This window comes from Lissotriton vulgaris, chromosome 3_1, assembly GCF_964263255.1.
Source record: "Lissotriton vulgaris chromosome 3_1, aLisVul1.2, whole genome shotgun sequence".
Classification (NCBI taxonomy): Eukaryota; Metazoa; Chordata; class Amphibia; order Caudata; family Salamandridae; genus Lissotriton; species Lissotriton vulgaris.
Window position 1 is genome coordinate 792,773,621 of NC_141689.1, and position 12,347 is coordinate 792,785,967.

A 12,347-nucleotide genomic window follows, 5' to 3' on the forward strand; every position below is an offset into this window, starting at 1 on the left:
GAAATCGTACCTCTGAAGCAGTGCCTAAAGCTTGCGCCTCCCCAGGGGAGGCGTAAGGGATGCGCAACTGGGAGAAATGTCATTATTTCTCCTCGTATTTCCTTATTCCATGTGTGCTGCATTCTGCAGCACACATAGAAAGAGGAAAAGGCTCTTGTGCTTATTTTTGTACTGAAAGGTTTACCTTCCTGTACAAAAATGATCTTCCCCGCAACGCAGCCACCCTTGCACCATTGTGCAAGGGTGCCTGTGCTGGCGCAGGCAGCACATTGTGCACCAGCGCAGGGGAAAAGGACAGGAATGCGCCGTATCTAATAGATATGGCGCATTTCTGCCCTTTTCTTTTGCCATAGGGAAGCGCAGCTGGAAGGCCTGCTACGCTTCCCTACGGCAAAAAGTCATAAATGAGGCCCATAGCACTTAACTAATAGCAAATTTGCAAGTACCAACATGCTATGGCAAATTGTTGTTCACAAAAATGTTCAAATTCCGTAAATGCAAAATGTGTCATACATCCTAAGCCATGGACATAGTCAGTTTGAAATGCTCCAACGGCAAAATCCTGCAATTGTCAGACTTAGCAATTCACAAAAGGCATAATACACATGGCCTCTACTGACGTAGTGGTCACGCACAAGCAAGATTGATCTTCACCATGCTGGACTATGCCGCTCATTGAGGCATAATGATGCATGATAAAGGTCAGCACTTTCAATGCATTGTCATGTGTCAAAAGGGCGTGCAATGTGTGTTCTTTGCCATCTTCACACCAACATCCATGGACCTTAGTCAATGCACCAGGGCCCTCTGTAATGAAGGCCTTCTGGCGCCGCAGCAACACTCATTAACATGTGTCAAAGTAACACTCTGGCGGCGCAAGACCTATGAAGATAAGGCCAGAGATGTACGAGTGTGAGGCAGCGCAAAAAGCACATGCCTGCCCTGGGGAGGTGTAAGTGAGGCGCCACAGGGAGTGAAGTATAAATGTATCCATGTATGTCATATTTCCCTGTGTGCAGCTGCATTGTGCAGCACACAACAACACATGTGTATGCAGTTTGACCATTGATGTACAGGAAGGTATCCCATACGGTTTAAATACATTCTTCAAAGCACAATCACATACATCTACATGACAATGGCATATTTTCTCAATGGACCTAGTGTGCAGATTTTTAGCAAATGCCATCTCAATGTGACAACACAAACAAGAGATCACATGTGTGTAATACATGCAGTGCAAGAGTGTGCTTCACATGTGAAGCAGTTAGCCATAGACTGTTGTCTGATGTACGTTGACTCATGGGACGCACGTAAACCAATCTTGAGGATACAACTGACTCTCATGTAATGTCTGTACTGTGTGGAAATATGCTGCATACGCTGACATTCTGGTATATTGTCTTTCACTTGTAGGTGGGCCACCACCATACACAAGGGAAGAGGTGGAGTCCTTCAAGGATCCTAAGGCCACTGGTGAGTGTGAAATCATTACTATCTTTGTCTGTATGCTTACAATGTCTCCTCATGCATGACATGTATGCAGACAGTCGAAATGCATCATTCTTGCATGCATCCTGTTTACACATCACATGTGCATGGAAGTGTCAATGACTCAATGGCACCATGTGGAAATGCATGAACACAAATATTAGGGTCACATGTATGAGGTGTTACAGTGTGCATGGTACACAGTAACACTAATTGTGCTGCTGTAAGTATACATCACACAAAAATAGACCACATTCAAAAAATACATCTAGCCCTCCATAGAGCACCATACTCAGGTGTGAGGGTCTCAAGTCACTGAAGGGAGGGGGTGTGCTGCTACTCATGAAATAGTTAGGTCTTCAGATATTAAATGAAGGTAAGATGGTCCTGGTCTGTCGTAGTTGTGCCCCAAGGGTGTTTCATGTCTTTGTGGCCAGGTAGGAGGGTGATCTACCTCCAGTGGTGGAGCAGTCAATCCTTGGTATGGTGGCTAGTGGGAGGCTGGTGGAGCAGAGGTTGGCGGTAGGATCAGAGAACAAGAGCCCCTTGAGGAGTCATTCTGGGCCCATGTCATGTGTGTGTGCGTGTGTGTGTGTGTGAGGAGCCTCAACGTGATCCTTGTGTTGACGGTGATCCAGTGTTGGTCATTTTGGCCTGTAGAAATGCTGCAGTGATGAAGGATGTCGTAGAAGAGTTGTGCCGATGCTTTCACTATGGGTAGTAGTTCTAAGTGAAGTCTGGCATTGATTCCTGTGTATGGGGCATTCCCCTTGTACAGTTGGGTGTCGATGATGGCCTGGCTGACCGTCTCACACGTTCCCATGGTGATCCACCTGAATATCTATTGGACCATGCGCAGGGTGAAAATTCAGAAGGATGACATGATGTCCACTTGTTTGTTAGTTGTGAGTGAGTAGACCTGGAAAAATCCCAAGTGGGGTGTATGGTCCGTGGGTGTTGTTGCAGTGACCATTGTTGTTGACCAATAGGCGGCGTCCCTGGCGCTAGTTGATTAGCCAAGGCTGAGAACCTCTGTATTGTGTGTCTACAGTATCTGCTGACTGACCTTCTTCCATTCTGCAGTGGCTATCTTTCCTTCATGTTGGTTGTGTTTGGTTGTGGCTGGGTCTTGGGTGAGGCACAGTACCAGATGGGTGTCATTGGCATTGGATATTATGTTGTGGTGGTGTGTGTATGCAATGGTGGCAAGTGTGCTCATGGAGATGTCGAAGACTGTTGTGCTGAGCAAGGACCCTTGGGGTACGTGACAGTCAGTGTATTCATACCATGGCTACATGAGACATGCTCATTGTAGTAGTACATAGATATTCCTCCTACAAGTTCAACTTGCTTGTGCCCCACGTGTGTCAGTACTTGCCATTGTAATAGGGATGGAACAGTGCTGCAAGTCCATCATTAATTAGCACAACAGTCATGCACTTACCTATGCTACTGAAAGGGTCACCGGCACAATTCCCTATTGACATCAGTAGTTGATATGGTATGATGTACATGTGCTTAAATGTGCATTGCATCAATGATCATGCATAGTCAATCCACATACCAGCCCTTGATGCTGTCTATATGTTGTCCCCTGTCAAGAAGCGTCTACCATGGAAGTGTTGTGCAGTGTGTGTTGCCTTGTGTGAAAACACACCACATATTTACTACCAAGCAGCACCCCATGTACAAGAGTCACATGATAGGAGTCAGTCCCCAAATCTATTGCAGTGCACACCTGTGTTTCTCCTTCCAATACAATGCTAATGTGCCCATGTTTTGTTTACATGGTGCTTTTCACATGTGTGTTGCCTTGTGCAGCATACAGTGCTGATGGTCCCTATACCTTGCTTTGTATCTGCGTATGAAGTGTCAAATTACAATGCCGAGAGATAACTTGCCTGCACACAGATGCTCTTGCATCATGTTGAGAAGGAGCTTGCATATGTGAATGGGGGGCATTGGGTTCATGCCCAGGACAAATGTATATGAATGTACCATCTCATATGTATTGATGCCTTACATGTCATCTACAGTGATTATCATCTTAGGTATTACGCAACATCACTTAGCATCCCTGTATATGACAATCGATGATGATGACCCCATGCTTTGAAATAGATGCCCTGTTAACGATAGGCCCTTGCCAAAATGTTCTGAAGATCGCTTAATGTGCATGTGTACAGGTGTCAATGTGTAAGTGCAGACTGATGTGGATGTCATTGCTCCATTACAGACAACATGTCACAAGATGAGGAGAGGCAGTATCGCATCCGTCTGGAAAGATACAGACATATACGCAATGTTGGTCGTGCATTCCGACAGATGGGACGCCGACATGATGCTTTACGTGCTGAAGGGGCCTGGAGATCACCTACTCCCACTTCCCCATGCAAAATGCGGAGCAGGAATCTAAAGGGGAAAAGGTCACACATTGAGTCTGGACCAGCAACTGGCTCACATGCAGATGTAGACCCCCAAATGGATAGTCGATCAGCAGGTTGTTCCACATCTGGACATGCCTCTAATCTGAGCCCAGTGACAGGCACTCATCCTACACCAGGAACCAACATTGCACAGGCCCTTGGGACAATGACAGGTGGAGCTGCAGTAGCCCCACCTAAACAGGCTTGTGCGCAGGCTGATATTGACGGTGTGCTCCTGATGGCCAAGATAGACAAAATAGAGGCCAAGATGGACACTTTTGAAAAGGGCCAAAAGGAGTTGACTTTGCAGGTTGCGGGCATGCAGCTGCAGCTGGCCACCCTGTTGTCCATGGTTGCTGACCTGAAGGCCACCATTGCTGCAATGGACGAGCAGGAATAACGACATTGCAGAACTGTGGTTGTTGATGACATGGTGTACCACCTGTCAAGTTACGGACCTTGTTCTTGTTTAAATGTTAAAGTAGTCAGATATTTATTAGGATAGTTTTAGTACTTAGGAATAGTGTTAGGATAAGTGTTAAGTTATTAGGAGTGGGTGAGGGGTTGATGTATAGTGTATGTTAAATGTTTAAAAAAATTTAAAAAAATACAAAAAAATATATACTTGTTTAGTTAGATAGGTTAATTAGTATGTGTTTAGATTAAGTGTATGTGTGCCTGATGTGTGATTGTTGAATAGGGGGTGGGGGGTCATCTGTGTGCTGTGTAGTATGTGTGAGGTAGGTATAGGATAAGTTAGACAAGATAAGTGTAGATGTTAGCGCCTTAGATTAGCTTAGTTTAGGATGTGATTTATAGTTTTGATAAGTGTAGTGTAGTTTAGCATAGATTTTATTTAGTGTGAACTTTTTTTGCTAATAAATCATATTTATCTTTCACAATGACTCTGACTTGTAGGCATATGAAGTTGTGAAATAAGTTCTGGGTGAGCGTTATCCTTGCTGGACAAGGAATGTCAACAATGATCTCATATCTGAGATTACCATTACGTGTTGGCTATTCTAAGCCAGTTGTTCTTACACTATCACTAATTCATACAGGCCAATACTCACCCTTGAGGGACTTTAGCTAATGCGTCTCAGGTGAGCCCATGTGAACAACAATCATGTGTAAAGATTGTGGGACGTCTTTCATTACGTTTCTCCATAGTGGAGCACAGCAGCCCTTCCAGTTGCGCTACCCTTTTGCAGGAGGGAGGGCAGGACCGTGCCATGTCTGCAAGATACAGCGCAGTCCTGTTGTTCTCACCATCACTGTTGTACAATGTCCTGTTCTTCGCTAACGCAGTCACCTTTGCACAATGGGGCAAGTGTGTCTGCCTTGCGGGGACCATCAGACTTGTACATGAACGGACACCTCTCAGTTAATCAATCATCACAACGGGCTCCTCCTCTTACAATATGTACTGCATTGTGTGATAAAGGTGAGACAAGTAGACTTCTTCATAATTCTCTACATTGAGCCTTCGTCAAGCCTGCCTTGGGTCAGTGTATTTCTGGACAAAGCTTACCATTTCATGTTCCTATTACATCTGGGCCAGTGTGAACAGCAAATGGATGTTGTTGGCAAGGCACCCAGCAACACCCATTGCACGTGCCTGTAACGCAGAACAAGGCGTGTAAGGGTCAGATTTGATGCATGCTGCATTATCGCATGACCATGTGCCTTGGTGATGGATGATGACAATTAGGCAGGGTTAGGCGTCACACAACGTCACAACAAGTGAGGGTCAGATGGCACAATGGCCGTCATTAATTGGGCCACCTGGTATTGAGACTGTAGCTCAATGTTTGCAGTGTTTCACAATGCTGAGAGCCAGTATGACCCACGTCTTTCCTGCAAGTGGAAAAGAAAGCTGGTTAACAAGCTGACTATGTAGATGCAGGGAAATGTGACCATGGCTAGGTCTGTATTGCAGACGTATGTCTTATGGGCCTAGAAGCAGATTCATTGGTAGAGGTTTGCTTGCCCAGGGTTGTGGCTGACTGTGTAGGCGTGTGTGAACTCCTTTAGTGTCAGTATATCTGTATGGGTGTGGATGCAGTAGTGCTCCTGTATGTGCTGGCGGTAGTGGTATAATCATGTGAGCCACTGGGAACGTCTACCTACGGTTGTCTGGACGTGAATCAATTTTGTCCGGAGGCTATTTTTGATACTGATATTGAGGCCATTAACATAGAACCGGATGATGAAGATGGATGTGTGGCAGGTCTAATCAATGCATCAGTTGACAATAATTTTGATGCTCTTGCACAGTTTGCAGAGGGTGAAGTACTATGGTGAGGATACTACTAGTATCCATACTGACAGGGTGAGGGATGTGTTCTGTACAATGTATAGTTTGTGTTAGACATATGAGTGGTGAACTGTTTATCCAGCCCAGGGTACCCCCAGGTATAGTCCCATGTGGTAGTGGTTGTTGTGAGGGTGATGTCCTCTTTTGACAACAAATGGAGATTTGTCCAGCTGAGGCACATACTTGTTGGCAATTCTTGCATCCATTGTGGTTGTGTCCTGTGATGTTGTGTACCTTGGTGAGGGAGAGGCAGAGCTGGGTGTATTAGGCGTAGGGTAATATGCAGAGTCCATGTCCACTGATGTTCTCAGCAAGTGGGGCCATGTACACATAGTAGACAAAGGTACTGATAGACAGTCACTGAGGGACTCAGCATCAGTACTCTGTGTGTTGTACAGTGAAATGTGTTATGCAGAATCATCTGCTCTGCAAGGGAGGAGACAATCCAGTGTGGTGTATTACCTTGCCGCATGCCATAGTGGAGTGTGGCAGCTAGTGTGTTGTGGAACATTGTTTCTGGAAATGAAGCAATGTATATTGTCTATGGATTGGCAGTGTGACCGACTTTGAGGATTGTGTGGATTTTGCTGTGGCGTCTAGGAGGGACCTCTTGATGCTGTTTGTCATGGAGCAGGAGAGAGGACCAAGACAAGGAAACACAAGGAACACGCACTCCCAAGGATGAACCTCCTACTCCACCTACGGGTCAGGTACAAAATTAATCCTACGTCTTTCTCCGTAGGTTCCACCCTTATGTACTCCACCCAGATCACAGGGTTTGTGGAACATGTAGTTTGTGATGACAACAATTGCTCGTGAAGGAAAATCCGACTCATGACTGTAATGACTTGAAGTACAGTGGATTGTAGAAGAAAATGTAGTTTATTCAAAGTAACAACCACAGGGAGATCCAAGGACCAACTCTCACAGTAACTGTTTATCTGTGTACTGCCCCCTGGATTCCACACTCTGGAATCCTGTGAGCACAGAGACCATAGAACATTACATCATTACAAAGATATAACACTGACAATATGTGCTTCTAACGCATTGTTCTGCGGAGGACTGGGAAATCTTCTGATTCATCTTCATCAGATGGGTTTGTCACAGCTGATGGTGTGACCAGTGGGGCAGTCGACACAGTAGGCATAGCCACTTCATGGACTGCAGATGTCGATGGTGTTTGACCTGGGACATGTTCAATGCCCATCAGGTACCGCATAAATGCATTCAGCATTATTTGCTGGCTCTCAAGCACAGCTGTCACATCTCGTTGATAGTCAGCCAATTTAGTGAGGTATTCATCCTGTTTGGCTGTCATTTGCTTGAGGGTGTCCTGTATTTCCTTCAGAGTGCTGGCCACCTCAGAGCTGGCACTTGTGGTGGGCATTAGTCTGTGTCTCTGCTGCATGACTTCTGAAATTTCTGTCATGGCGTCAAACAAAGTGCGTGGTGGTGCTTCAGTGGTGCTACCAGTTTCCGCACTGGCAGGATTTGAGGTTAGGCACCGGAGCACTCCCTCTAGGGTCCCTGCCATGCTCTCAATGCCCTTACGCACCTCCTGTGCCAACTGACTCTGCACATCCACTACACGCTGTTCAAATGTATTTAGTGTGTTTGGCGACTGGTGAGGCACAGATGTTGTGGGAGGTGGCATAGGAGTGCTTCCCTGTTGGCCAACCGGAGATCCCACTGGGCTGCTTTGCCTTCTTGTGGGTGGAGGGGGAGTTTGTAGTGATTGGATTATGTCCTGGATGATTTCTGGGCCCATACTGGTTACACTTTCACCACCCTCATTGTCCGTTTCAAACATGGCTTCCAGCTCCAGATTAGGTGTACCATGGCCTGAAATCAAAAGTAGATGTAGGTTTATGATCATGTCTGACATGTGGTGTACAAATGCACAATTTAGAGTCATCTACCATTTTTGACTTTGCTGTGTTTCAACATGTCAAAGCTCAAGCGACACATCATCACTCATGTGTACAAAAAGTGACATGGCATTAATCATTTGATGGATACGAACTTTACAAAAAAACATGGCACATGGGCAGACAGTGCTTGCACACTTGCAACATTCTACTTGAGTGCATGTCCTGATGTCTGTTTAGTTGGGGTGTATTGGGGACACATTCCAGCACAGTGGGAAGTGCATGTGGCATTTTGCACTCCATCACCAGGGACCCACACACACCATGAACAAACCTCCACGTGGGTATGAAGTCCCTCACCAACTGGATGAGGAGCAGCAGTGTGAAACTGTACTTGGAGATCACACAGGTCATCATCCTCGGACCCACACCCTGAGCCTGGGACTACTCCTGTCGCGCAACCACACTGGGAACAGCAACAACACTCACTGACCATACACGCAACTTACAATACTTCCAGTACTCCTCCCTCTCCATGTCTGAGCAGGTCAACGCCATCTTCCCCTCATGCTACAACTGCTTCCACATGCTATGCAGGATCCACAAGTGGATCCCCACCCCAGACAACAATAACTGTGACACAGGCCCTGAGCACCAGCAGACTGGACTACTGCAATGCACTGTAGGCAGGATTCCCTGAAATGGACCTACTACTACTGCAACACATCCAATGCACTTACGGCTCATTGATTGTCAACGTCCCCCACCGCAGCAACATCATCCCCCAAATGTGAGACCTACACTGGTTCCCCATCAGCAAGTGGATCAGCTTGAAGCTCCACAACCAGACACACAATGCACTCCATTAGGCCAGGCAACCCTACATGTGCAGCAGACTCACCTTCTACACCCCCACACGCCACGTCCACTCCACCAGCCTACCCCTCACCGCTGTCCACCGCATCTGATGACCAACCTCCAGCAGCAGTTCCCTGTCCTACCTCACCGCCAAGACCTTGCACTCCCAGGCCATCTACGGCACACCCAGGACCTACTCCCATTCAGAGGACTCATCAAGACGTATCTCTTTGAGCGTTAGTGGCAGCCCCTTCCCATCAGAGTGGTAGATGCAACATGTGTTTTCACATGCTGAAGGAGTTGTTCCAAGGACACAGAATTCGGTATTCTCTGATTTTGATTACATGCAGCTGTGGTTGATGCAGACTGGGACGTACTGCATTCCTCACTGTTTTTCATGTGTTTAGTTGGTGTAGTCTTAGGTGTGAGAGAGTATGAGTAGTCTGTCATCAGCAATGGATACAATGTTGAGGCTGTGTTTGGTTTCATATGGTGCTGAGGCAGCCCTGTTGATGTTGACAGGGGTCAGACACATAGATGGTCCCTCTTGCATTCAGCACCCCACCAAGAGGTTCAAGGATCAGACTGACAACCTTCGCCTTCAAATGCACTTAATTCCAATGCTGAATTAAAATGCTATCCAGGAGGTCCCAGCACCCGAGGGTTTAGCAATATTTAATAAACTGGGCCTCTGTTAACTCTCCCTTAAAACGTCCTATTGCCTTTTTAACCTGCTAACAGAGGCCCAGTTTATTAAATATTGCTAAACCCTCGGGTGCTGGGACCTCCTGGATAGCATTTTAATTTCTCACCTTCACACCCCTTCACTGCACACTCAGCAAAATACCAGCTCCGCAGTCACCTGGCGTTGAAGCACACCCGGGGCACATTCGGTGCCACTGTGGTGGGCCCGATGATGAAGCATGCCACCGACTAGGTCGGTGGGTGAGGGCTTTCAAAGGAAAACAGTGTTTTTTCCACATATTGTTACTGCTGACGTACCTGAGTCTCCGAAAATATTTCCCTTAAACTAGCTAGCCTTTATTGATTGATATATATAATACTGGGGATACAGGCTAGCTTATCTAGTCCTCTCTCTCTTGTTGATCTGTATAGGTGTTAGAGGTTTGTCAGCAGTGTAGGCATGTGCAATGTCTGTGGGTCATGTTTGGAAAGGCCTGTTGTCATTCTCAAATGTTTTCCATGTATAAGTGCATGGAGGCTGGCTGAGCTGCATCAGTGAATGACTGTATATCAGTTGCTGCTGGAAATGATTGCATTTGAGACCCAGATGGGCACATTTGGACTTCCCATAGGCGTGGCTTCAGCACACCATGTACATCCGTCTGCTGTGGGCTTGCACAGCGGCTGACATGGAGTAGGCTAATTGCGACTTATAATATTCAGTGATGACGGAACACATGAACACAGGGGTGGTGGCCTTAGTGGTAGTTCATAGACCATATGTGGATTGTGGGCTCAGATGAGAGAACTGAAATGACTTATTATGGAGACCGAAGGGATGAGTGACTGATGTGATAATGCTATGTGTCATCATGGCATGGGAGGGTGGGTAGGGGCCATATTACATAATGTGGCTCATGTGCATATTGCCAAGGTGACTCAGGTACCACTTATGATGACCAGAGCAGTAATACCCACTTCCATGTTAGGTATACAGGCTGGATTTCTGGATCCATGGCAAACATGGCCAACATTCCAGCATGTATTGTCCCACTTACTATTACAAGTGACACCAACACTTCACAGCATTGTGATTGACTCAGAGTAGTGAGCCTGGCTGGCGGATTCCTTTCACGTGACACAAAGGCAGGGTTGCATAGGCTGCAGAGAACTGGGACACATCTTTGAGTCGTGACTTCCCTCAATGTGTTCCAGATTTACAAAACAAACTTGAAACTCAATAGTAAACTTGATACTTTTTTGGGGTTGATAGAATACACTTAGGGCCTTATTTATGAAGGCCTTGCGCCGCCGGTGCGTCACTTTTTACATGGGAAAAAGTGACGCACCGGCGGCGCAAGGCCTTCATAAATAAGGCCCTTAGTACTTTGGGCATTCACATAATGAACTTAGTACTTTTGGTATTCACAGGAGTTAGGATTTTGCCTTTACTCTATCTTAAGTCTGTCTTCAGAGACATTTTAGGCAAAATCGTTACTTCTGTGAATGCCAAAAGTATTAAGTTCATTGTGTGAATGTGAAAAAGTAGTAAGTGCATGCTGTGAATTACTATATAGTAGTAAGATTAGAATTGAGTCTTGAGTTCATTCTGTGAATGGGCCTCTATATGTTTTGCTGCACACACTCACACACACATCCCTGCAACCATGAGACATTGATTGTTCTGTCCTGCATTTGTTAACTCACAGCTCTCCCTCCACAATTGCCAATGTTTGACATTGTGCCCCCATGGACAACAGGTGTGACACTCTTGTACAAAAAGGCACATACATTATACCAAAACATGCCGTGTCATGACATTCCATTTCATTCATTGTTCATACTTGGCATGTTGCAACTGTAGAGTAGGTGTTTCACAGCGGAGACTTTAAATACACTGTTCAAAGTTCAGTGAGTACATGGATTGAGTTTCCTTGTCACCACACACCCAGACCTGAAGCATTCAATACCTTTATTAACAACCACAACACACACAATGGAGTCAGATTTGTGAGTGCTGCACACACCATTTATCATAGCCAAAAATTAAGTACACAGCATTGGTTCATAATCTGTGATGTTACCCCATATTTCTCATGATGTACACCTATCCAAATAATAGTTCAGACATTTATCCCCCATGACACTACCAATTGTTATTGTTTGACACATAAATGCACAACATTTTTATTACTCTTTCACATTTGTAAATATGTATTTTTTTCACATAGTGACACATTACCACATGTATGACTTCAATCACAACAAAATTGTGTCACAAAGAAGTAGAATTTGTATATATTATTTTGGAACACATGCATTGCATAGTTGACATTGTGCAGCATACATTGAAATGGTCATTGCATGACACAACGGCTACCATACTGTACGCTGTTTGCATTTGACTGCCTCAGGTACACACTGTGAACAAAGGTTTATTCCTCTTGAACACTGCAAGTATACAATGTCAGGTACCTCCTCACCTTCAACCCTGTATGCCACCTCACCTGCCAGGACATAACTCTGCTACAGACATCACCATCACTGTCACTGACAACTTCTGTGTCACCTGCATGTGGCAGCACGACAATCATCAAAGAGGCATTGTTAACCCATACACTGGTACACTCAGAATGAGCAGGCACTCTAATGTGCCAAGGTTGACCATGTACTACGACAACTACATTATCGTGACCAGGC

The 12,347-nt window shown here is 45.7% G+C and overlaps 1 protein-coding gene across 1 annotated transcript in view; it reads right to left on the bottom strand.

Annotated features, from left to right (window-relative positions):
- Nucleotides 1–7,097: 7,097 nt before the first annotated feature.
- LOC147727039 (uncharacterized) overlaps nucleotides 7,098–12,347 on the bottom strand; it is a 47,401-nt gene continuing 42,151 nt past the window's right edge. Inside the window, exon 3 of the mRNA XM_086963561.1 lies at nucleotides 7,098–8,079. Within this exon, the coding sequence (XP_086819687.1) occupies nucleotides 7,277–8,079 (803 nt within the window). The 3' untranslated portion in view covers nucleotides 7,098–7,276. The remainder of the gene's footprint in view (nucleotides 8,080–12,347) is intronic.